This window comes from Phyllostomus hastatus, unplaced genomic scaffold (assembly GCF_019186645.2).
Source record: "Phyllostomus hastatus isolate PE091 unplaced genomic scaffold, TTU_PhHast_1.1 phas_contig_16, whole genome shotgun sequence".
NCBI classification, from domain to species: Eukaryota; Metazoa; Chordata; class Mammalia; order Chiroptera; family Phyllostomidae; genus Phyllostomus; species Phyllostomus hastatus.
Window position 1 is genome coordinate 26,275,995 of NW_025333643.1, and position 25,721 is coordinate 26,301,715.

A 25,721-nucleotide genomic window follows, 5' to 3' on the forward strand; every position below is an offset into this window, starting at 1 on the left:
TAAGATCAGGAACAAGACAGGGATGTTCACTTTCACCTCTCTTATTCCATATAGTACTGGAAGTTTCTAGCCACAGTGATCAGACAAGAAGACATAAGAGACATCCATATTGGAAATGAGGAAGTAAAACTGCCATTATTCATAGATGACATGATAGTGTACATAGAAAACTCTACAGGCTCCACCAAAAACCTGCCAGCTCCAATAAATGAATTTGGCAAAGTAAATGGATACAAAATCACTACTCAGAAATCAACGGCATTTTTATACACCAATAATGAACTATCAGAAAGAGAAACTAAGAAAACAATCCCATTTACTATTGCAACAACAACAACAACAACAACAAAATAAAGTACTTAGGAATAAGTTTAACCAAGAAGACAAAAAAACCTGTACTCAGAAAACTATACAATGCAAAAGAAGGAAATAAACTATTGAAGAAAATACAAATAAGTGGAAGCATATATCATGTTCATGGATTGGAAGAATTAATATCATTAAAATGTCCATACTACCCAAAGCAATCTATAGATTCAATACAATTCCTATTAAAATATCAATGGCACACTTCACAGAATGAGAACAAATATTCCAAAAATTCATATGGGACCAAAAATGACCCTGAATAGCCTCAGCAATTTTGAGAAAGAAGAACAAGGTTGGTGAGATCACAATACCTTATATCAATCTATACTACAAGGTTCCTGTAATCAAAACAGTCTGGTACTGGCATAAGAACACACACATAGATCAATGGAACAGAATAGAAAGCCCAGAAATAAACTCATATCCTTAAGGTCAATTAATATTTGACAAAGGAGGCAAGAGCATACAATGAAGTAAAGACAGTCTCTTCAAAAAAAGAGAGACAGAGACAGTCTCTTCAATAAATGGTGTTGGGAGAACTGGACACTAATACATGCCAAAAAATAAAATTAGGCTACTATGTTATACCATACGCCAGAATAAACTCAAAATGGATAAAGACAAATGTAAGTCACAATACCATAAAAATCCTGAAAGAAAACATAAGCAGTAAAATTTCAGCTATCTCATGCAGTAATATTTTTGCTGACAAATCTCCTAGGGCAAGGAAAACAAAGGAAATAATAAGCAAATGGGACTACATCAAATTAAAAAGCTTCTGCACAGCTAAAGAAACCATCACCAAAATGAAAAGGGAATCCACTATATGGAAGAACATATGTGCCAATGATACACTGGACAAGGGTTTAATCTCCAAACTATATAAAGGACTTATATGACTCAACACCAGAAGACAAACAATCCAATTAAAAAATGGGCAAAGGACCTGAATGGACACTTCTCCAAGGAGGACATACACAGGGCCCATAGACATATAAAAAAAATGCTCAATATCACTAGCCATCAGGGACATGAAAATTAAAACCACTATGAGATATCACCTGACACCTGTCAGAATGGCTATCATTAATAAATCAACAAACAACAAGGACTAAAGATGTAGATAAAAGAGACCCTAATCTGCTTATGGTAGGAATGCATACTAGTGCAGCCACTGTGGAAAACAGTATGGAATTTCATCAAAAAATTAAGAATGGAACTGCCTGTTAATCCAGCAATTCCACTGCTGGGAATATATCCTAAGAATCCCAATTTCAAAGAATATATGCACCTCTATGCACTAGCCAAGATTTGGAAATAGCCTAAGTGCTCGTCACTAAATGGGTGGATTCAAAAACAGTGGTACATTTACACAGTGGAATACCAAGGAGCAGTAAAAAAGAAGGAATTCTTACCTTTGGGACAAAATAGATGGAACTGTAGAATATTATGCTAAGTGAAATAAGCCAATCATTGGAGGACAAATACCATATGATCTCACTTATAAGTGGAATCAAATGAACAAAATAAACTAAAGGGCAAAACAGAACCAAAGGCATAGAAACATAGAAAACAAACAAACAAAAAAAGAAACATAGAACAGATTGAAAGATAGAACATAGATAGAAACATAGAACAGCTGTAAGAGGGCAGCAAGGGGAGGGGAGGATTGGTTGGAAAATAGTGAAGGGATTAGTCAAAAAACATCTATGAATGACCCACAGACATGAACGATGGTGTGGGGATTAACTATGGGAGTGAGGGATGGGCTGGACGGAGGGGAGCAAAAGGAGAAAAACTGGGACAACTGTAACAGCACAAACAATAAAATATTTAAATTTAAAATAAAAAAAAAGAATTACCCAGTGTCTTGGAAAGATAGCAGACAGCTACATTTCCCAGAAGAAAGGAAAGCCTTTTTCTTAGAAAACATCTTTGAAAGCCACATGGCACAGGTTTCTTCCATGTAAAAGAAGACAATCACAAGCATGTGACAAGAGATATTTAGAGTTGCCCTGGCTGGTGTGGCTCAGTGGATTGAGTGCTGGCCTGCAAACCAAAGTGCTACCGGTTTGACTTCCAGTCTAGGGCATATGCCTGGGTTGCAGGCCAGGTCCCCAGTAGGAGGTGCACAAGAGTCAACCACACACTGATGTTTCTTTCCCTCTCTTTCTCCTTCCTTTCTCCTCTATAAAAATAAATAAATAAAATCTTTTTTTTAAAAAAAAGATATTTAGAGTTAACTTAAAGATCATTTGTAATACTTCATCTTTGAAACCACATGTGATGTAAAACAAGTATTAAACAGATCCTTTTAAAACACACAATGCTAAATTACTGTGGTTTCTAAAATCTGTCCACAAATTCTTTGATAATTTTCCCTTCAAGGGGAGGAGTTTAATTCCCTTCCCTTGAGTGTGGGCTGGACTTAGTGATTCATTTCTAATGAACACAATGTGGCAGAAGTGATGGTGTGTCATTTCTGAGATTGGAGCATACAAAGACTAAGACCTCCAACTGGGCATGCTGTCTCTCTGTTTCTCCTTCTCCCCATCCCTCCTCCCTGCACCTCCTCTTCTCGTCTCTATCTCTATCTCTATCTCTATCTATCTCTATCTCTATCTCTATCTCTATCTCTATCTCTGTCTCTGTCTCTGTCTCTATCATCTCTATCTCTTTCACCAAGGGCTCTCTTGGGAATCCTGGCTACCGGGTGCTGTGACACTTGGAAGAGGCCCACATGGCAAAGAAATGGCACTCCTAACAATAGCCAGAGAAAAACTAAAACTTATTCAAAGATTAGTCAACAAAAAGCTCATTTCAATTTGAGTTAAGAGGGCCTGTAGGGGGCAGTTTTCATGCCCTACCACTCATGATCAATCATCCCAAACAGGAAAAGATATACTGTCCATCTCCATAGGAAGATGTTCTACTAGCTACTACTACAACAGTAAGAAGGATTTTCTCACTTAGGAACCCACTCAACCAATGAAAGATGGTTACAACTCAGCCAATGAAAAGCTGCTACACTTTGAACTCCCAGTTTCTCCCAGTAGGCTCTTTGTTGACAACAACCCCTGTAAACTCACCCTTTTCTCTATAAAATAATGTTCCTCTCCTTTGTTCTCTAGACTTGGGCATAGGTCACCATTAGGCTGCATGTCCTTAATTTATATTTTTTTAAATTCCCAAATAAACCTATTTTGCTAAAGAAATATCAAGCCATTTGTTTGTTAGCACTTACAACAATGTGCCTGAGCTTAGAAACAGATTCTCCAGGTCCAGCTGAATCTAGAGATGACTGCAGCCCTCGTCAACCACCGAACTGGGACCTTGTAGGAGACCATGAGCCAGAACCACCCGGCTTGGCTGCCTCCAAAACCTGACCATCAGAAACTTCATAAGAAAATGAATGTTTGTTGTCTTAAAATGCTCCATTTTGGAGTAATTTGTCACACAGCAATAGATAATAAATACAACTATACTCTAGGGCAGGCATATTTGGAGTAAAATATTGCACAGGAATAAATACCTGATACAAATACACCCTAGGAAACTACCATGCGGAATTAGATATCAAAATGGCTAGGCATAAAAATGCCCACTAGAATACAGGAACTCCTATGCAAAACTCTGTTAAGTCAAAGAAGATACTGCATTGTGGACTATAAAATGCTATACAAATGTATAGTAGATTATTATCCTGAAGGATTTGCTTACAATGAATGTTTGACCTCAAAAGTTAACATAAGAGTATCCTATGTGACTTGTGGTATTGTGATTTATAATATTACAACATTAGGTCTTACTCCCCATCTTTCTGGCATAGAGCTCATAAAACCCTTCTGATTTCTAAGGTGATGAGAGCCATACAGGTCTCTTTTGTTATGTTAATTAGGTAGCTTTTGGACCACCCTTAGGTTGGGGGCTGATTGCCAGAAGAACCAATGGTGTGATTAGAGGTTTAGAATGTTCAGTCCTGCCTCTTGACCTCTGGAGAAAGGAAGAAGGTTAGAGGTTGAATCAATGAGTGGCCAATGATTTAATCAACAAAGCCTATATAACAAAGCCTCCATAAAAAAAACTAAAAGACGAGCTTCTGGGTAGGGGAACACTTAGAGATTTGGAGAGACTGGTGTGCCTGGAGAAGTCGAGGAAGCTCTAAACCCTTCCCCATACCTTGCCCTATGCACCTCTTCCATCTGACTGTTCCTCAGCTATATTCTTTTATAATAAACCATTTAATAAGGAAAATGTTTCTCAAAGCTCTATGAACTGCTCTAGCAAACTAAACCCAAGAAGGGGATCATTAGAACCTCCAATCTATTTCTGATCAGTCAGAAGCACAAGTGACAACCTGGCCTTGAGACTGAGGCCTGAAGGGGAGCTGCAGTCTTGTGGGACTGAGCCCTTAACCTGTGGGACAGTATATCAGAATTGAATTGAGCTGTAGGACACCCAGATGGTTTCAGAGACTTGTTTGGTGATATGTGGAAACCACCCCCACACATCAAAATTGACTGCTCAGAACCTCAGACTATAAAGAAGTGGCATGACAGTTTCTTTGGGATATCCTGATTGTGGTAGTGGTTACACGTACCTAGACGTGTGATACAAATTTCATAGAACTAGATATCAAAAAAAAATGAGAGCATATATAAGCACTGGTAAAATCCAAATGTGTTCATTATTAACATTGCACCAATGTGATTTTCATGGATTTGATCATTGAGCTATATTATTTATGTAAGATGTCATCATTAGAGGAAGTCAGAATAAGGTTACAATGGAAACTCCTTTTATTATGTTTAAACTTCTAAGGGTCTAAAAGTATTTTAAATTAAGTTGTTTTAAATTACCCTTGTTCCTTAATTTCTAGAGATGGTAAATTTCTTGATAGACCATAGAAATAGTTTAATTTTGAAAAAGTTTTAAATCAAAATGTATTCTCCAGTTTATATAAAGTTCAAAAGGTTGATCAATTGGTATTGAAAGTCAGGATGCATTTGTCTTTGGACAGGAGGATGGGGTTGTGACTAGAAGAGAACCTGGGGTGCTGATGAGGGTCTATTTCTGACCTGGGTAACAGTGACACAGGTAAATTCACTCATTCATAATTCAAATGTATACTTTTCTATATGCCTGTTCATACTTCAATAAATGTGTATTTCTTTTTTTAAAAAGTATATTCCCCCAAACACATATAGCAATAATGATGAGTTAATAAAAATTCATTTTTAAACTAATTTTTCTTCTATTAGCAATCAGTAAGCACTATATCATACTTCTTAATATTTTATAAACATATAATACTACACAGCAGTAAATAATGAATTCTTATCTTTGCAACAGCATGGATGGAACTGGCGTCTATTATACTAAGTGAAATAAGCCAGTCAATGAAAGACAAATACTATATGATCTCATTTATAGATGGAATCTAATGAACAAAATTAATGACCAAAATAGAATCAGAGACATAGAAACATGGAACAGACTGACAGCTATAAAAGGGGAGGGGGATGCAGGGACTGGTCGAAAGAAGGTGAAAGGATTAATCAAAGAACATATATGCATGACCCATGGAAATGGACAACAGTGAGGGGACTGACAGTGGGAAAGGGGGGCAGGATGGGTGGAGGAGGCAAAATAGGAAAAATTAGTACAACTGTAATAACATAAACAATAAAATACTTAACAGGAAAAAATAAAAACATAAACAAAACAGAAAAAAACATTTGATTCAGATATAACTGGCAGATTCACCCTGTAGCCATCACTCCCCAAATTCATACCAAATTATTCACAAATGAAGTAAAATTTTCCATTTGAAAGTCCTTATCAAAATCTGCAAGTGCCAGAAATAAAGGCAAATTTTTTACAAACATAATAAAAACAAAACAAAACAAAACAAAAAGAACCTCACCAAGACTGTAAAGGGCTTTTGCGCTGACCTTCCGACATTAATGTATGAATGTCAAGTTTACAGTGTCCTCCAATTTCACCAGTCTGGAGAAAATCTTCTTTAAATCTGATGAGTAATAAAAATTAAATTGAGTTTGGAAAATTTTTTCATGACTCAAGCTCATGAGTTGTAACCAAAATGATTTACTAATTTCCAAAACTGGTTTTCCATCAGAATTTAACTCTTTATAATAGAACATTTCAAATATATACAAAAGTAGCAGAATGGCATACGAAGCTGATGGACCTATAATTCAGCTTCACAATGGTCAACTCATGACCAATATGAGTCTTCCATCCTCCATCTGTCCTCAACCTCATTGCCGTATCAGTACAAAGCAAATACAAGGTATATCCCTGGACTTGAAAATATTACAGAATTTCCATTAGATTTTAACATCAACCACTTAAATACCTGTCATGGTTTCTCTTGATGTTTCTTAAATCAAGATAGAGATTGACTGCTCTGCAATACTGAAGGTAACGGGAACATACCAAACTTGAGTCATTCTAAAATAAGATTGAGAAAAAAGAAAAAAAAAAACTCTGAGTATTAACATTTCGAGGATACACTCATACTTGCCAGACATGTTGATGGCACGTGTGCCTTCAAGTTCACACCACATAGTGTGGTGAGGGAAGCTTCCCAAAGACTGCTTCTATTTAAAGACTTGTCCCCTTCTCAGCAGGCTTCGGCCAAGCATAGGTTTGAAAATTTTCATACTTTTGGGTGACTAAAAACTCCCAAATGTTCAATTTATGTCACCTCAAATTTTAAAGACAAGAGCTGAATATGTGGTTCAGTCCTTTAAGAAAAAAGAAAGAAAAACACCGAGAACCATTCCTACCACAACAGTTGTATGAAAATGCATTTTCCAAAGACGAGACAAATGAAATGAAGAATAATGCACACAAGACATTAAAATAACTAGGCTGAAAGGGCAGCATGTCAATATGATAAGAGGTACTCTCTGCAAAGCATGAGTTCCTGTCTCAACAGTAACATGAGGGCAATGCTTTCAAAATCACTGAAATAAATGAGTTTAAAATTCAAGGATCAGAACCTGTTCCTGTCTCTCCTAATCTGGTTTGTGTTGAAAGAGAGAGTTTCAACACAAGAGATTTTATTTAGAGATTTAAATACCATTTCATTGTTTTTCCCATAATTCCCATGAATGTAAGACCTTCACCTTGATTCCTATGAACACAAGACCTTAACCTTGAACACAAGACCTTCACCTCCAAATGTTGTTTTGGTATCCACAGTTGTTAAGGGATCATACTCTGTAGCATAGAGCATGTGGAGGTAGATCACGGCCAGGAAAGCATTCTACAGACTGCCTAGGAAGAGGTGAGCAAGGTGGGTTGTGGCTCTTCCCTTGCCCTTTCCATATGAACAACGAGACTCAGGCCAGAGAATTCAACATGTAAAACAACATCTGTTAACAGCAACCTGCAGCAGTGTGGGTTAATGCCACGTTTACTTGTGAGAATTGCTTAAAGTTCTATTATATGACATCCTCCAAAAGCACTATAGAGCATATGTTCAGTTTTATTAATGTAAGTGCATTTTTTTATTGTTTTTTTATTTTCTGGATTGCCTGGAGACAAAGGAGATGCCTGAGATATCAGAGATTCAGCCAGGGTTTAAAAACAATGAGAAATAAATAGACCTTAATCATAAGTGCTTACAATTCCCTGGACCTTTAAAAACGAACACTGAGCCCTTTGTTGGGACCAGGCTCTGCACTGAGCATTTTTATATACAGAATCTCATTTCATCCTTACCATAAGGTCCGAAATAATAATTGCTTAAAAGCAGAATTGAAAATAGGAAAGTTGTCCAAGAATCAGAATATGAACCCTACAGTGTGGGCCCTGTCCTTCTGACTACCCCAAACTGCCTCTGGGCAATGTTTTGTTTTACCAACTGTGTGCAAAGTGGCATGCTTGACAGCACACAGAAGAAGAGCTGCATTCTATTCTAGATGTATAATTCTATGTGGTAGTTGTGTGGTCTTAGAAAAGTTGGTTAACGTCTCTGAGGACCCTGTTTTCCTCTCTGCTATGCTTGTGGGAATCCAACCAGCTCACAGATAGAAGAGCTATTTACAAACTGGGGTGGATCATCTGTCCCAGACTACTTGCAAGGAAATTTGTAAAGATGCAATTTATCAATTTATCTGCTTTAGCACATGTTGGGGGAAAAATTCTAAACCTAGTGATATTGTAACTGCCTCAAAATATGGCCATCCAAAAAAAATATATGGCCATCTGATATATGTGTGAAATGAGGACATGGATTCCAAAGGACACAGAACAACCTGTTTTTAGAAGTTAAATAAAAGTCTAAGCCAATAAATACTTGAGAGCAAGGAGACTTTTCACAATGCTGTCTACCTTTTCTTTACATTGTGATCTAAAGGGCACGAATATATTTAGTGCACATGTTTGTGACTATGAGGCCACCTTACCATTTGCTCAGGCTGGCAGAGCACATGCAGTTCCCGCAGCCGCGCTCCAGCATATCCAAAGTCAGCTTGCTTCCAGAACGTGTCCTGGGCTGACTCCAGAGTGTCTGTCCTATTTGAAAACAAAGACATTCTGTCATTTTTTTTCCTACTTTTTCTGAAACTTGAATCTTCTTTCTAAAGGTTAATTTGCTAGCACTTTTTCATTAATTTTTTAAGTAAACTATCATAATTTCCCTAAAATAAATTCTTGCTATAAGAAATTACCAAAGTAAGTTATTTCCAGATGTACTCCCTTATAATACAAGTACACATATAAATGTGTGAAGTTAGCATCATCTGGAACTAAATAGAATTAAATGTCGATTACTATATTTTCCTTACTCCATTAACTGTGCATGTATTGAAAATAATAATATACTTAATTTCCCCCTCCAGAATCATGAGGAAAACATCAATTTACCTTCTGAGTGTTTGCTGAGGGAAAACTTTTTTTGTCTTCTATATACTGTTTTCTCCCTCTGGCAGAGAAAATGAGATGTTCCTGTATGTGTGTGGAGGGGAGGAGTCAAGTTGAACCCTGATATCTAAAGAAATTACTATCTAAAACCAAAAAAGCCCAGCTGGGAATTGAGGCATCAGCATACAGTACAGAAAAAGATAACTTAAAGGGGAGGAATTTTTCCATCTGGACACTTACCATCCCATGTCGACGTAGGTGCAAACAGGGTAACTGAACCTGAACTCTGGTCTGCAGGATCCCTCATAGCCCCAGCAGTACTTTAGATTTTCTAAGTGTTTCTAAAACATAAAATGTGCATTTAGACTGGGCTCCCTTCTTCTGACATTTAGAGAGAACTCTTAGATTTTTCTACGAAGAAAACAAACCTTTATAGAACTATCACTTTTATATTTTATAATACATGCACAATAAAAATAATTAAATTCTAAGAATAAGTAGTCTTAAGTCTCTTAACAACAATATCTTTAATCACCACCCCCTGCTCAGTCTATCCCCTAAACAAAGGTCTAGGCTTTACTTAGACTACCAAAGGCCACTTGAATTGAAATTTCTGGAGGCAGTTTCATGAATCGCCTATCTCCATTAAGCAAATTGATTCTAAAATCAGTCTCTTAAGAGTCATCTAAAACGGAATTTCTAGGGGGATAAATAGTAATAAAAAATGCAATAAAAATAAATATAAATAAAAGAAAATGAATTTCCTGTCACCAAAGAATCAGAGCTAAAGTAAATGGCTCAACAACTTTACTCATCCATCAAGATCAGCAGAGACCCCACAGACATAGAAAGCTCTGAAGCCCACGGGGGACACCACAGCTGCTGTTGGCCAGAGAGCCTGGAAAGCTCTTGTGTGTAGCCCAGGAGCACTGTGGTCTGACTCCCAGGTCTGGGTCCCAGGCCTACTTCTCAGAAGGCTTCCTGTGTTAGCACCATGGGACAGGAAGTGTCTCATCTACCCAGCTTTGATCTCTAGGGCCTCAAGGGCCCTCTTCATGGGCTCCAATTTGAGGCCTTTCCAACAACTCTAAAACAGAAGGAAAGCTGCAATAGCAATCTTAATTATATGGAGACAGGGCAGTGATATTATCGAAATTAAGTGCTAAGAGACCCTTTTAGGTGCAGTTGAAAGAAAAACAAATTTCACACCTTGAGCCAAATATTATCCTTTTGTGCATAAAATCTAACTTGATTCACTTATAGAATATACAAATACTATTGGTTGCCTATTTATTTTAGTATGATTTAGATTTTAAATCTCACTGCTCTGAGTGGAACATAATTTTAAACAAAGTTTGGTCACTTAGAAGCATTACATGAAATACAACAATTGACTCACAGTTACAAGCAAAAGATGAAATTCTACCTTCAAGTTATAAAGCAGAATTGGTAAGCTAGTCTAAATTACATACTTCTAATAAATAAGAGGAAAAAAATAATACTTACCTTATAAGGACAATGGGAGTCTTTCTTGCAGACCATGGCAATATGCCCATTATTGTATAAAAAGAAGGGAATGTGTTCCTCTGGCAAGCGGATGCTGGCATAGTTAAACAAAGGTTCACCAGGAATGCCATGGGCTCCTGGAAAAGCCTCATCTTGGCTACTCAGTGGGATGTCATGAAGCAATATTCCAAAGACAAGCAGCATTAACATAGCAACCTCCAAACCTACAGATCACATCACAAACATGTTCATTAAGATATATCCTTTAAAAATCAAAGGGGTCAAGGGCTAAACATAATTACAATGAACTTTGCTCCATCACTGAGTAATGTTCTTTTGTTCAACAAATATTCATTGTCACCTGTTATGTGCCAGGCACTGTGTTAGGAGGTCTTACACTAAATCTTAACTTCCATGGCTGCAAATCTTTTTATACGTAAGGTTTAACGAAGCCAAAAGTGCTAGCCAAAAAAGAAGATGGGTCTTGGGGCATGGAGTCTGAACTCCCAGCAGTATATCTGCCATCCCAGGGATTTTTACATATCAAGTAGGGGGAAGAAGGAGGTGGTCTGAAAGAATCTACATGTATAGGTAAAGGAGTGGGGGAAGGGAAGCACCCATTCAGAGCAGTCAGAGTCCATAGGAAGAAATGCCAGCTTCTATGGATTGGCTGGGACAGGTCTAGAAAGCATGCATGTAAACAAGCAAGGCTCCTGGTGTTTGATGATGCCTGGCTGAAATAATCTGCAGAATGACCACCTGGAAATTAATCCAAAATCCCAACAGACAAAACAAGAATGTGAACTGTCCATTGTTAGCTGGCACACAGCCATTCACAGATCTGTCTCTTTCTCTCCCTTTCTGGCCCCTATAATTTAATTGAGAACATCTCAGATTTTTTTTCCGTATCAGAGCTAAGATACAGAGGAGAACAAAGCATGAAAGACCCCTGATCTCATGGAGCCTTTAACCTAGTGCAAGAGACACAAAATAAACAATCAAACCAACAACTTCAGAGGATGACATGGGCTGTTATTCAAATAAACCAGGAGCTGGAAAACTTTTTCTAGAGAGGACCAAGGAGTAAAATATTTTTGACTTTGCAGGCTGTACAGTCTCTGTGACAACTACTGAACAGCACCTTTCTTTGTCAGGAAAGCAGCCATGGCCTGTGCTAAAGGAGTTGGGGGGGTAGGGACTGTGTTCTAATAAAACTTTATTTATAAAAATAGGAGGAAGGCCTTGATATGATCCAGTCTGTTGATGCCTGAATAAAGACTTTAAAACTAGACCAATTAGGTTTGAATCCAGCTACAGCTCCCTGAGCTGTATGACCTTGAGCAAGTTATTTAATCTTTCTGTGCCTCAGCTTTTCATTTGTAAAAATGGAATTTATATTAATCCTTCCTTATATGGCTGTTGTGAGTTAAATATTGGTAAAGTGTTCCAATATTTAGAATGTTTAGATGTTCCTGCCATGTTAAATTCAATGTGTTTACTGAATAAAAATTTAAAGCTATGTTGGATGGAGTGTGGGGTGCTCAGTAACATTTGAGCTGATATCTGAATAATGTGGAGCAGAGAAAACAGGCCAGGGAGACAGAAGAAAAAGGAAGTGTCATGGCTCTGAGCAAGTGTGTATGTGCTGAATAAAACTAATAATCACAAGCAGTATGTGAGAACATACTATGTGCCAAGTACTCTAAATAACAAGGATGCAGCAATGAACATGCAGTCAAGAACTAAACTCCTTGCCCTTGTGAAGTTTGCCTTCTGGTGTGTATAATGATAATCTATGAGAATAATAGCTAAGACTTAGAAACTCTGGGAGTGAAATCCAGGCAGTCCGCCTCAGAGACTGGATCCTTAACTCTCCCTGTCCTGCTTTAGAATTGTAAAGAGATAATGGTCATAGACCTTAGTACATTTCTAACTCATCCCATAAAGATTAAACCTCTTGGACCAGATTTTCCCTATATATGATAGACAATAATCACAGTATTATAGACAATATATAGTAGACAATAATCATTCTTGGTTCACTTTAGTGTTATCTCTTCTCTACTAAAAAAAAAAAACCTCCCTGACCAGTATAGCTCAGTTGGTTGGGCATCATCCTGCAAAGTGAAAAGTCACTGATTTGATTCCCCATCAGGGCACAGGCCTGGGACACAAGTTCAGTCCCTGGGACAGGGTGCATTTGAGAGACTACTGATAGTTGTTTCCCTTACGCATCTATGTTTCTCTCCCTCTGTTCTCCTTCCCTTCCCATCTCTCTAAGAATAAAAAAATTATATCTTGCCCTGGCTGGCGTAGCTCAGTGGATAGAGCGCGGGCTGCGAACCAAAGTGCCACGGGTTTGATTCCCAGTCAGGGTACATGCCTGGGTTGCAGGCCATGGCCCCCAGCAACCGCACATTGATGTTTCTCTCTCTCTCTCTCTTTCTCCCTCCCTTCCCTCTCTAAAAAAAATAAATAAATAAAATCTTAAAAAAAAGAATAAAAAAATTATATCTTAAAAAAAAAAGGGCTTGCCATTGAGGCAACATTTTTAAAAAATTAAAAAATACAAGTGTTCTTTCCAAAAGGTGATAGAGCCCTATTACAGCTTAGCTGCTTCCCAGCACAGTCTGCTGTCATTGGGGCACACTGGAAAACCAAACTTTCAAAATCAGCCCTCATTAACTAGGCACAGGGGTGTCTAAACTTTTGGCATCTCTGCACCACACAAGGAGAGCTGTCTGGGGCCACACATTAAATACAATGTGACATGTAATCACACACACAAAAAACACCCATAATGTTTTAAGTAAACTTACGATTTTGTATTGGGCTGCATTCACAGCCTTCCTGGGCTGCATGCGGCCACGGGTCACAGATTAGACACCCCTGTTAGGGTAGTAAAGATGGGGGGCTTTTAGAAACATACTGTTATGTTCCATTAAGCCTCAAGTTCCAAGGCCAACAGATAATCACTGAACAATGGGAACACCAAGAAGAAATCCTTTCCCCTCCAGAGTGGTAAATATAATGGTTTCACATATAGGTGTAACTAAAGAGTATACTGTTGTCTGTTGTAAAAGTGATCTGAATTAATCTTTTTCTCTAGAACTTTTATTAAACAGTCAGTTGACAGCAATTTTGTAAAACTTAAAAGTACATTTTAATAGTAACAGTATCTTACAATGAAAATATTTACCTCTTTAATACTCAGAACCACTCAGAAACTGTTGTAATGTTTCAGACATATAAAATCTGTCAGAAATGAAACATATTACCTTAAAAAGATGGTGAAGTAGATTTTACTCTTCATGTGATATTTTGAATTAATGGATATGTTAAGTTAAAAAAAATAATTTATGAGATAGCTTGTACACAAAAGGCCTGGCATTTAATATCATAAGGCCTACCCTGGCTCCTGGTGCCCTTCCTTTGCCTTAATGAATACCAAGCTGCAGAGTTACAGGAACCACCCTAAACCAGATTCTAATGCTGAGCAGGAATGAGGCAGCCAATTTTATGCACACGTCAACTGGTACAGACAGGTAAAACATTCCTAGGAGCAAACAATTTGCAGGTAGTAATCCTACTCACTGAATCACACTACTATTTGAGCCTCACTGTTCAACAGACAGGACATCCTATCCTTTGACTCATCCTCCCCAGAAATAAAGTCATTGTTATGACCAAGTCCTCCTGCCCTTTGGCTATCCAAGTTCGTTGTCCTGAACGAAGCTATAGCCATAACTAAAGCCACAGATCCATGAAGGTGTAACAGTTACATCACGGGAAAATCTAAAGACTCAGAACAGAAAACTGGTTTCTGCAGAGGGCACGTACCCACTTGCATAAACTAGAAGCAGGCAGCTACTGGTATCCCCGGTCTGGCAGAGGCTTTTGTGGTGTTTCCTGCAAGTCCCCCGGGGGAGGGGTGGGGCCCTTCTCCAGCAGATAGAAGCTTTACCAGATGAGGTACTTTTTCCTTCAGCACAAAGCAGCTGGCTCCCTCCACTCCTGCATCCCTTGACTGGATTCCCACAGGCCTAAAAGGGGTTAGACAAAAGGAAAACGCCTGAAAGATGAGGAGGTGAAAAACCGCGGCTGATGGGGACCACAGTGGGTGAGATAGAGCACTGCTCTGTGACAGACGTGGGAAAGCTTAAAGATGGCAGCAAATGAAAAGCTACACACATCTGAGACTTACAACGATTCCTACACAGCTTGCCCCGCGGTACCATAATCCTCATGGTATGTACACGGCCGGGGGTTGAGGGGACTTGGCTGCCTGAGAGGCCTGGGGGAGTTCTGGAACCAGCACTGCGGAGTCAGCAGTGAGCGCCCTTCCGCTGCCACCATGCCACGACCAGGTTCTCCACCCCAGGCTGCCTCAAGGGACGCAGGGATCCCGGGAGCCTCCCACACCCTAGCCCGCTCCGCACCCCGCACCTTCCGACGCTAGTCCCTCGAGCGCCGAAAAAGGGCCTAGGAAACCTGGTTCTCTCGGCAGAGGTTGGGAACCCGGAATCTTCCCCACTGCTCTTACCGTGAAGGGGCGGAGCGCCGGGGGCCCAGCGGATGGCTGCAGTCTGCCACGGAGCCGCACCAGGAGCGGTCAGGAGCACCCACAAGCGCCCACAGCGCGCCAGGGCTACAGAGGCATATGCAGCCGGACAACCACGCGAAGGGGATGGTGAAGGCACCGCAGTTCACGGGACAAGTCCCACCTGGAACAGGGGGGTCAGGCAAAGCCACAGAGATGGTAGCTGCCCAGGAGGAGGGAGTTGTCCGGTACGGGTAGAGGCTCACCGGAAACCTACCCCGCAGAACCAGACCAGGGGGCGCCAGGGAGCCACGGAACCTCCGTCAGCCAGGGCGAGGAGGCGTGGCAAGAGCCGAGTTGCAGAACCTACCCTAGTGCTATGCTTGCTTGAGAGGCTGGGCAAGTCCGAGGTCCCCGCATTCTCAGCCCGGCTTTGAGTGCGAGCCTCTGCAGAGCTAACAAGTGCAGCGGGACTTGAAGAAGCCCGCCTGTCCACTCGGGCACCGTTGGAGGACACTGGATAGGGTGGTGAAAAACCCAGCTCTCCTTCATTCTAACTGAGTTGCAGCGAGGCAAATTTTCACTATTTTCTTAATTGGGGTAGAAGCCGCCCTAACTCTCAAATCCGGAGCACTTTCTGGTAATGAGGTTTTTTTGGAGTCCACGAACATTATATACTAGTGTTCTTGCCTCTCCGTGCTATCCGAAAACTCATGCTAATTCAAATGCTACTTCATGGAGTTTAATTTTTATCATTTTATAATTACTAAATTCTGATTGTTTAGTTTTATTATTTTGTTATAATAATTTGCCCATCTCCCACACGGTCTCGTATAGAGCATACTAGAGTTGATCATTCAATACTGATTCAACTAGAGCGGATTGCAAGAAGGTTGATACAATCAAAGTAAACTTATGCTCACACAAAATGTCACCAGTATTAATGATAGAATCATAAGGAAACACGACACTTTATTTCCAAAGGCTTACATTCTTTTAAAATGTTTTTAGATGCTATTATGAGAATTGATTGCTACGAGTTCCATTAGCAACCTTACAAATTAAGATTATCTGGATTTCTTTCAAATAAAGCAAATTTGGTATTTGATGTACACCAGTCATTGTTCTAAAGCACTTTATAGTACTAACTCCTTTATTCATTATGTAAAAGATTAAGTCTATTTCATACTTTGCCCACCCCATACAAATGACAGTAATTTTCAAAAACTATTTTCTCGGCTTATTTGCCACCATCCTATTTTTGTCATATACAAGAAATGCAGCTTTCCTGTTAATTGACTTGAAATGAATTGAAGTCATTAAAAAGGTTTTTTTTTAAGATTTTATTTATTTATTTTTAGAGAGGAAAGGGAGAGAGAAGGGGCGAGAAAGAGAGACAAACAGACAGACATCAATGTGCGGTTGCTGGGGGCCGTGGCCTGCAACCCAGGCATGTGCCCTGACTGGGAATCGAACCTGTGATGCCTGGTTTGCAGCCCACGCTCAATCCACTGAGCTACACCAGCCAGGGCTACAAAGTTTTTTTAACAGGCTGGTTTGCCAGTAAGTTATGTAAAAAAGAAACCATATATGTATACATATAGATTATTGATATATGTAGTTTTAAAAAACAATATACCAGAAAGGCTTATAAAAAATAGGCTGGACTCCTTGTAAGGACATTCAAGCCCATTAAATTGCTGTGACATGCATATACCACTATTTTAAATGACTACATATTAAGCTGTGGTTACTCAGACTCAGAGGAAACATGATGGGGATTTAAGAACATGAAATTGAATTCTGTATTTCTGCAACAGCCATTCTCAACACAGAATTCCCCCCTAAAATATCCATGTTAAACTTTAATTTTAAACTTTCTTCAAATTAACATTAAACTCAAATGTCTGTGAATAGGAGACTAATTGAATAAACTATGGCATATCCACACAATGTTGAGCTATGCAGTTGTGAAAAAGGATTGAGGAATATCTCTATACATTGCGGGACATAGTGAGTGGAAAAGTACAGTGGAAGGGACATGTATATACAATAAGGTAACTTCTCTGAATATATATTATATAGATGTAACTTTAGAATCGTAAAAATTTTACATTATAAAACAAAATTAAATTTTTAAAAAGCAATTCTTGATCATTGAAAGTAAATGAATCTATATGCTCTCCAGTTGTAGCATATCATATCAGAACTATCCCAAGTGACTTATTGTTGAAATGACAGAGATCTAATCAGATCGCTGGGGAGAAGGAGGGGCTGTGGGAGCAGTTTGCCAAGGCAATGGTAAACAGTCTAGGACTGGATTGGCTGAAGAGCTGAATGCCTCCAGAGCTCATTTTTGTCAACATGACCACAGATTTTTTTAAACAATACATATTTTTAAAAAATTAAGATTGTGCCCTGACTGATGTGACTCAGTTGGTTGGGCATCATTCCGCAAAAGGTCACCAGTTGGATTCCCAGTCAGGGTACGTGCCTGGGTTGAGGGTTCAGTCTCCACTCAGAGCTCCTGCAACAGGCAGCCAATCACTGTTTCTCCCTCACATCAGTGTTTCTCTCCCTCTTTCTCCCTCCCATTCCCTCTCTCTGAAAAATAAATACTTAAAAAAATTAAGATTGTCATTTCAAGAGACAAGTGAACATAGCATTGTATAAAACTGCCATTCTTTGCCCATATAGAAGAAGAAACTTTAATATTAAGCAAACAGAAAACCTTCCCATTACCTCTGTTGATGTAAGAACATCCAAACCTACAGAAAAATTTTATAAGCATTTATTAATGTTTATTTCAGCGAAACTGAGGGCATGTGCAGAAGCAAGATCTCAGTGGATTGAGAAAATGGTAGTTCTCACTTGATATATTTAGAAGCAAAGAAGTGTAAAGAAGGTTAAATAAAATCCATTCATGGTAGATTAAGGAGGTGGGGGAAAGCAAAGCAGGTAGGGGAAATCTCTGGAATTCAAGAAAAAGCAAAATGGAGAGATACACACATCTACATTGATGGGTACCAGAGAGTTAACATTTAACATATAGAAAACAGAGATGGTATTCAGGCAAAAAGATTACAATGAGGAGTTCAAGTGCTGCTCCTGTGAGGGTGGTTATACCTCCAAGAGGTCTAGAAAAGATTACTCGAGCATTTCAAAGGTATGTTAACCTAGATGCACAAGAACAATGGATACTCAGAACGATACTCAGCATCCATCCATATTGTCACAAGTGGTAACATTTCATCATTTTTATGGCTGAGTAGTATTTCCCTGTATATATGTGCCACCTATTCTTTAATCATAGTCGAAAAACACTTAGATTGTTTCCATGTCTTGGCTATTGTGAACAGTGCTGCAATGAACATAGGGGTACATATATCTTTATGAATAAAGGTTTTAAGATTTTTCAGGTAAATACCCAGAAGAAGGATTTCAAGGTCATAGGTAGCTCTATTGCTAATTTTTAAAGGAAACTTAATACTGTTTTCCATAGAGGCTGTACCCACTAACATGGTACAAGGGTCCCTTTTCTCCATAACCTCTCCAACACCTGTTATTTCTTGTGTTATTGATAGTAGCCATTCTAACAAGTGTGAGGTGGTACTCATTGTGGTTTTAATTTGCATTTCCCATAGCTAGTTATATTTCAATCACATGTAGGATATAAAAGAGAAAGCAACAGATGAACAAACAAAACAAACTCATCGACACAGACAACAGTATGGTGATTATCAGAGGGGAAAGAGGGTGAGGGGAGGATGAAGAGGGAAAATGGTCAAATATATGGTGATGGAAGGAGACTAAATTTCAGGTGGTGGGCACACAATATACAGATGGATGTATTATAAATTTGTATACCTGAAACTTATGTTATTAACCAATGTTATCCAAATAAATTTAATTTTTTAAAAAAACAATGTATAGGGCTCACTTAAGGCAAAGATAAACATTTTATTAAGAGAGCTATAGGTGTGACTGTCCACTGTGACTTACCCAGTTAGGAATTTTGGATCACATCAGCCTGTGTGGTTATTATCTTGTCATTGTCAGGCCTACTAAGTAGCCCTCTGAGCTTGTCAATTTTCTACATGGCACCTTTTTTGTTCATACCTCTTACTTAGTATTACTTGAGGATTCTAAAATTAAATTTATCTTACTAGGGAATGGGGCAGTATGATGAATAAATTCTGGACAGCAGTAAGAGTAAATTCTCTACATTGCAAGTGTGGTATATGGAAGCATTTGGGATTTTTGTGTGTTTTGAAAATGGCATTTAAATATTAAGAAGAAATATACTTTTAATTTTCATTCTATCTTGTTGAAGGATCTTGATTGGTTAAAAGGTAACATGGATGCATGTAAAAGCAATAGCTTAAAAGTACTTTAGGGATAAAGATGCAGAGTTCAATGGTACAAGCTATATGAATTTAAAAATAGAGGATAACATATCTATAGTTCTTTAAATACAGAAATATTATGACTTTTAGAAGAATACTTTGATGCTATTTAAGATTTTTAAAAGATACACATCATCCTTACAATTACCAGCTAGTTACAATCAGTAAGTCTTAAAATTGTTTTCCAAACTAAATCTTCATCAGATAAAACTATGCTTAATACTAATAGTCTTAATAACTCATACAATATTAGGGCTTATACTCCTTTTTTATAATAGAGTTTAAAGATTTTATTTATTTATTTTTAGAAAGAGGGGAAATGAGGAAGAAAGAGGGCAAGATGATGTGTGAGAGAAACAGAAACTGGTTGCCTCTCTCACATCCCCAACTGGCCCACAACCCAGGCATGTGCCCTAACTGGGAATCAAACCAGCAAACTTTTGGTCTAAAGGCCCATGCTCAGTCCACTGAGCCACACCAGCCAGGGCTATATTCATTTTCTTCAAACATAAATTCCAAACTTATCCAAGTTATATTATCTTCATAAAACAATACTTCCTCCTTTCACTGGTACTGAACACTTTATGTTAAAAATGAAATGCATTATTACTATTTTAAAATCTTTATTCAAATTAGATCCAAGCTTATTATTTACATTATCTCACTTAAAATATTTATAATAATCTATAGTTTAAATCATACTTTCAGCCCTTTACAAAATATATAATTTAACACTGAATTGAAAAAATTAATTTTAAACATGAAAATGAAATATTATGGTACATTAGTAAAATTTATGCATACTAAACAAATAGTAGTAAAACAAGATTCAAATATCTACAGTCATTTCTCTTTTTTTTTCTTGTGGCTACTTTCTAAAGACTATAAATCATATATATTTAATAAACATTTGAATAAAACCCTCAATAAATCAAATGCCAATTGAGGGATCATGAGAACAAAATTTTTCCTGAACATTCTTTTTACTTAACTACAAAAACTAAAGTTTCCTTAGATCAGAAACTACCCATATTTGGGATATCTTAAATCACAATGTAGATACATTTGACACATTCCCATTTGCTAAAAACAATGTAACACTGGATGTTCTCAAAAAACAGGCAAAGGAAAAGAAAGAATTGGTATTCTCAAATCCACTTCCCAAGAGTCGGAAAGATAACTATCATATGTGCTTAGATGTCTATACATTTTAAAAAAAAGTTCATTTCTCTTTTACTTTTTCTCATATTTTTGAAATTAAGATTTATAGTATCTTTCTGTTTTCTCCTAAGAATGGAAACCTCTCACTGCAAACTATATTATATATTAAAATGTAAATATTACTTTCCTAAAATTTGCACAGAGAAGTCTTAATGAAAAAGCAAGATATGGCAACCAATATTAAATATGTATTCTGTTACTTAGTGGAGTTTTATTAATGTAAAAGACTAAGAGAAAAGAATGTTTAGTATTATTAACCTGGAAGTTATAGGAATTGTATTTCAATCTTTTCTTTGCAACTAAAGGGTTCTTTTCCCCCTCACTAAAAGACATTTTAAAAGAACAATTTAATAATTCCTCAACTTCTAGTTTCAAACCCTTGACAGAATTTTGAAAATTAATTTTCCTATAACTTCTAATTCTGTACATTTCTTATTGCTATCAGTTTTGTCATTACCTGTCAACCCCTGATATTAAAAATAATAATAATAATAAGGTGACAAAAAGCTATTACACTGATTTTACCATTAAAATACAGAAAATTAATTTTATGAATTTGGCTCACACTGAAAGAATATTTAGTAATGCTAATCATTAGAGATCCAGCAGCAGAAATACTGCCTGGAATACAAAAAAAATAAAATAAAATAGTAACTTGAAATGCCCTGAAAAGCATTCAAACTCTTCAAGATAATTTAATTAATACTACATAATTCTAGTGTTGAATATTTAACTAAAAATTAAATGAGAGTTTTTATTTGCAAATAAAGGCAGCTAAAGACTTGCAGTAATAAAAAGTATTAAAATATTTTACAAATATAAAACACAGCCTGGTTTACTTTTGAACAAAATAACATTTAAAAGAAGGCATAGCTATTTTTTAAAGCTATCCTGCACTATTTTTTGTTTTTAAAGGTTCAAGAAAGAATAAAATAATAAATTACATAGAACTGAAAATGCCAAATTTAAATTAACTTCTATAATTTCTCTAATTTTTAATGAATGTTCTGTAATATCAAACATTCATTTTTATATGCCAAAAATAAGGCTTTACAAAAATGTAAAAAATTTTAAAGAGATTATGTTAATAATTTTATTACTTTGATTCATTTTACAGGATATTAAAAACAAAACCTGTTCAAAAACAATTGTTACTGATACCGTCACAAATTGTGTTTTTTTAAAGATTTTATTTATTTTCAGACAGAGGGGAAGGGAGGGAGAAAGTAAAAGAGAGAAACATCAATGTGTAGTTGCCTCTTGAACACACCCTACTGGGGACCTGGCCTGCAAGCCAGGCATGTGCCCAGACTGGGAATCGAACCAGTGACCCTTTGGTTTGAAGGCTGGCACTCAACCCACTGAATCACAACAGCCAGAGCCCATCATAAATCTTTATAAGCACATTTTTTCCATTATCTAACCATGCCTAGATAACTTTGAATAGTTACAGCTTTCTCCAGACAGGTAACAAATCTGCACAGACTTAATTATGGTATCTGGGTGAAATAAATGTTTAGACCACAAAAGTTTTTAAATTCAAATTATTCACCCTTTCAACTTCTAAGTCAGTATGACTTCTACTTTAAAGAAAAAAATTAGTTGAAAATTTAATAACTAGAAGTTTAATACATTTTTATACTTGGACACTTAATGTTCCATTTTCATAAGTAGTAATTAGAAATGTTGAAGATTTAGGTGTGAAAGATTTCAAAGTATCACTATGCTAATCACTCATTAAATGTTCTCACTATATACAAACACATATAAATTATAGATACAATTATTTATCTATAATACAATGTATGAACATCATTCTCCTTCCTTAACCATATTGATATAAGGATAAAGTAATAAATCTCTGTGCTATTCATGGCAAAAAAATGCTTTAAAAATAAATCTTTAAAGATAGTTTCAAAAATAAAGTTCAAATATTACACAAAATAATTTAACTGCAAATATTACTGTATATTATAAAACAAATACTTTTTTTCAATTTTTGACATCTGCAATAAATTCCACTTTCTAATTATAAGAGAATTTATTGGAAGTTTGTATTTAGCTATTAAATATTTATATTCAGTTTAATGGGAATGTAACTTTCAGAAATTAACTGAGCCTTTGTCTTAAAAGTTCATCTATTTGAGTCTTATACATATTTTTTACATCTTCAAGATCTAATCGAAGTTCTTCCGCCTCTTCTGCTTTTTCTCCATACATCTGCAGAATAGTATTATATCTTTGATCCAAATCCTACAAAATACATGTGTTTAAAATTTGTAAAATAACTCTATACAATGTCTTGATTATATTTATATTATCATAAACAAGTCACCAATAAACACACTATAATCTAAATAAAAGTATATAGTCAGCTCTTATAAAAATCAAACTCATACTCCAGCAGGTTGGAATAAATAGCAAGTAAAGGAATTAAAAAAAAACCCTAAGCCAAATTGCTATCAATCTTATCATATCTTTCCACTAAACTGTAATTTCCCCCATATATAGCTTAATCAGTGTTTTCTCTCATTAAGTTAAGCACATTTGACGAAATTTAGTCATTTTGGTTCACTGTAATATTTACCTGGCACTTACCCTCTTGGAAAAATAAAAAATAAAAATTTCATATATGGCTTAACAGTGACTACTAATACAAAAGTACAGTATTATAAATGAGCTTTGGCCAAATAAAATCTAGTTATTTTCCTATATGAGATTAAAAATGATTGTGAAAAATACTTTGAATGTATAATGTGATAAGCATAAAAGATTTACCTTTAAAATTCTTTACTCAAACACTAACATTGTAATTTTGAAAGAAATCATTAACATATACATCATTTTATATACACTATAAAAATGAGATTTAGTAACTGGATTAAAATATCATAGATTCATTCTTAAGTGAAGAATACTTACTCTTAGCTGAGTTCGAAGTTTGGGTATCTCCTTTACTTTCTCTTCAAGTTCATCATTTTGATTTGTCAATTTAACTAGTTCTTCAGCCATTATTGAGCGTGTTTTTTCTAGATTGCCAATTTCTAGCTGTGACACATTACCAGAAAGTAATTTAAATCAAAATATATCTTGCTTAATGGACCAACATATAACCATGAGGTACCTATTTCTTAAGTAAAAGGAAATAGTGGCAAAAAAAAAAAAGGTTTCAACTTCCTTCAGAGGTATACCATTTATGGAGTTTACTATGAAAAATATAAAGAACTTAAGGGAATTCAATCATGTGTTTGAAGTCGGCAACCCCATATTTTTCTCTAATCTAAGGAAACAGCATATATTTTAATGTATCTCCAACTGTGTAGAGAATATTGACAGACTACCAAAGAAGTTTAATTTGGTCCAAGTACAGCATGTTGGGCTACATAAACATAAGTATTAAGATTATTCTAATCTATTTTTTCCTAATTCAAGAACATCTTTGCAGCCTGGCTGGCGTAGCTCAGTGGATTGAGTGCGGGCTGCAAACCAAAGTATCACAGGTTCGATTCCCAGCCAGGGCACATGCCAGGGTTGCAGGCCACGGCCCCAAATAACCGCATATTCATGTTTCCTTCTCTCTCTCTTTCTCCCTCCCTTCCCTCTCTAAAAATAAATAAATAAATCTTTAAAAAAAAAGATCATCTTTGCCCCGGCTGGTGTGGCTCAGTGGATTGAGTGCCAGCCTGTGAACTAAAGGGTCGCTATTCAATTCCCAATCAGGGCACATGCTTGGGTTGCTGGCCAGGTCTCCAGTAGGGGGTGTGCAAAAGGCAACCACACATTGATGTTTCTCTCCCTCTCTTTCTCCTTTTCTTCCTCTCTCTCTCTAAATATAAATAAATGAATCTTTTTTTTAAAAAAGAACATCTTTAATAGAGTAATATTTTCAACTCAAGTCATACAATGGGAAGAAGAGATGCAAGTTTTACATTTACTTCTATACTTTTTCATTTTTCATTTACTTTTATAGTATACTTAAGTTTTCCAATACCTGTAAATGAGTAATTTCTCCTTCCCTTAGCTTTAGCTGAGACTGTAGATTTTCAATAATGCTGGATCCAGCCCCCATCCTTACAGTATCATAAAGATTGCTTCCATTTGCTGATAGGGACATTTGTCCAAGGGAATGATCATGAGGCTCATCCTATGTTAATTAGGAAAGCACATAGTTATTCAGTTATTATAGATCATGTTCCATTATAAGGTTCAAACAAATGATTCTGTCAATTCTTGCCTTAGACAGAGAGAGAGAGAGAGAAAGAGAAAGAGAGAGAGAGAGAATCACCTGAGACAGAAAAGATGCTTGTAGCCCTGCCATCTCAGCTCCACTTATTGAATTTGACCGTGACATTGTGGGAGTGGTAGAAACAGAAAATGGCTTCCATTCCTTAAGGAGTAAAAAAAAAATTCAGTTGAGATTAAAGAGCAAAATGGTAAATAAAAAAACAGGAATGCTTTCTAGGATTAATAACAACAAAGACTCATTTTAGCTTCTTCCTAAAGTTATACATATAATTTCTAAAGTATTAACCTTGCAAGGCACAATATTTAGCAATTTAAAAGTATAGACAGACTTGATCAAATCATCTCAGGATTCATGTACAATGTAACAACATAATTTGGTTTATTTTTAATAGAATGAGAAGGTTCTTGTTGAAATAATTATATAAACTAACTGTTTTACATTGTATAACAGAATACCAATTAAACCTATTTCTTTAGAATAAAATTAGAAATGAGTTTTGTAGGAGACCATTCTGCGTGGGGTGGGCCCAGCTCCCACT

The 25,721-nt window shown here is 36.7% G+C and overlaps 2 protein-coding genes across 10 annotated transcripts in view; both read right to left on the bottom strand.

Moving 5' to 3' along the window:
- Window positions 1–16,610, bottom strand: part of EOGT (EGF domain specific O-linked N-acetylglucosamine transferase) — a 56,587-nt gene extending 39,977 nt beyond the window's left edge. Inside the window, exons 1-8 of one of the 9 annotated variants that reach the window (XR_006784931.1) lie at window positions 15,314–16,610; window positions 14,615–14,813; window positions 13,590–13,659; window positions 10,771–10,994; window positions 9,505–9,605; window positions 8,808–8,916; window positions 6,749–6,843; window positions 6,296–6,400 (exon numbers count right to left, since the gene is read on the bottom strand). Coding sequence is in view for 8 of the 9 variants with exons in the window: in XM_045832439.1 (XP_045688395.1) it covers window positions 6,296–6,400; window positions 6,749–6,843; window positions 8,808–8,916; window positions 9,505–9,605; window positions 10,771–10,994; window positions 13,590–13,659; window positions 14,615–14,620 (710 nt within the window). In the remaining variant the exon portion in view is untranslated. Of the gene's footprint in view, window positions 1–6,295; window positions 6,401–6,748; window positions 6,844–8,807; window positions 8,917–9,504; window positions 9,606–10,770; window positions 10,995–13,589; window positions 13,660–14,610; window positions 14,814–15,216 lie in introns of all 9 variants that reach the window. The other 8 variants (XM_045832444.1, XM_045832439.1, XM_045832442.1 and 5 more) reach the window with 8 other exon arrangements.
- Window positions 16,611–21,960: 5,350 nt separating this feature from the next.
- The window catches only part of TMF1 (TATA element modulatory factor 1), a 42,480-nt gene continuing 38,719 nt past the window's right edge, over window positions 21,961–25,721 (bottom strand). Inside the window, exons 14-17 of the mRNA XM_045832406.1 lie at window positions 25,223–25,324; window positions 24,929–25,081; window positions 23,860–23,985; window positions 21,961–23,190 (exon numbers count right to left, since the gene is read on the bottom strand). Coding sequence (XP_045688362.1) covers window positions 23,047–23,190; window positions 23,860–23,985; window positions 24,929–25,081; window positions 25,223–25,324 — 525 coding nt within the window. The 3' untranslated portion in view covers window positions 21,961–23,046. The remainder of the gene's footprint in view (window positions 23,191–23,859; window positions 23,986–24,928; window positions 25,082–25,222; window positions 25,325–25,721) is intronic.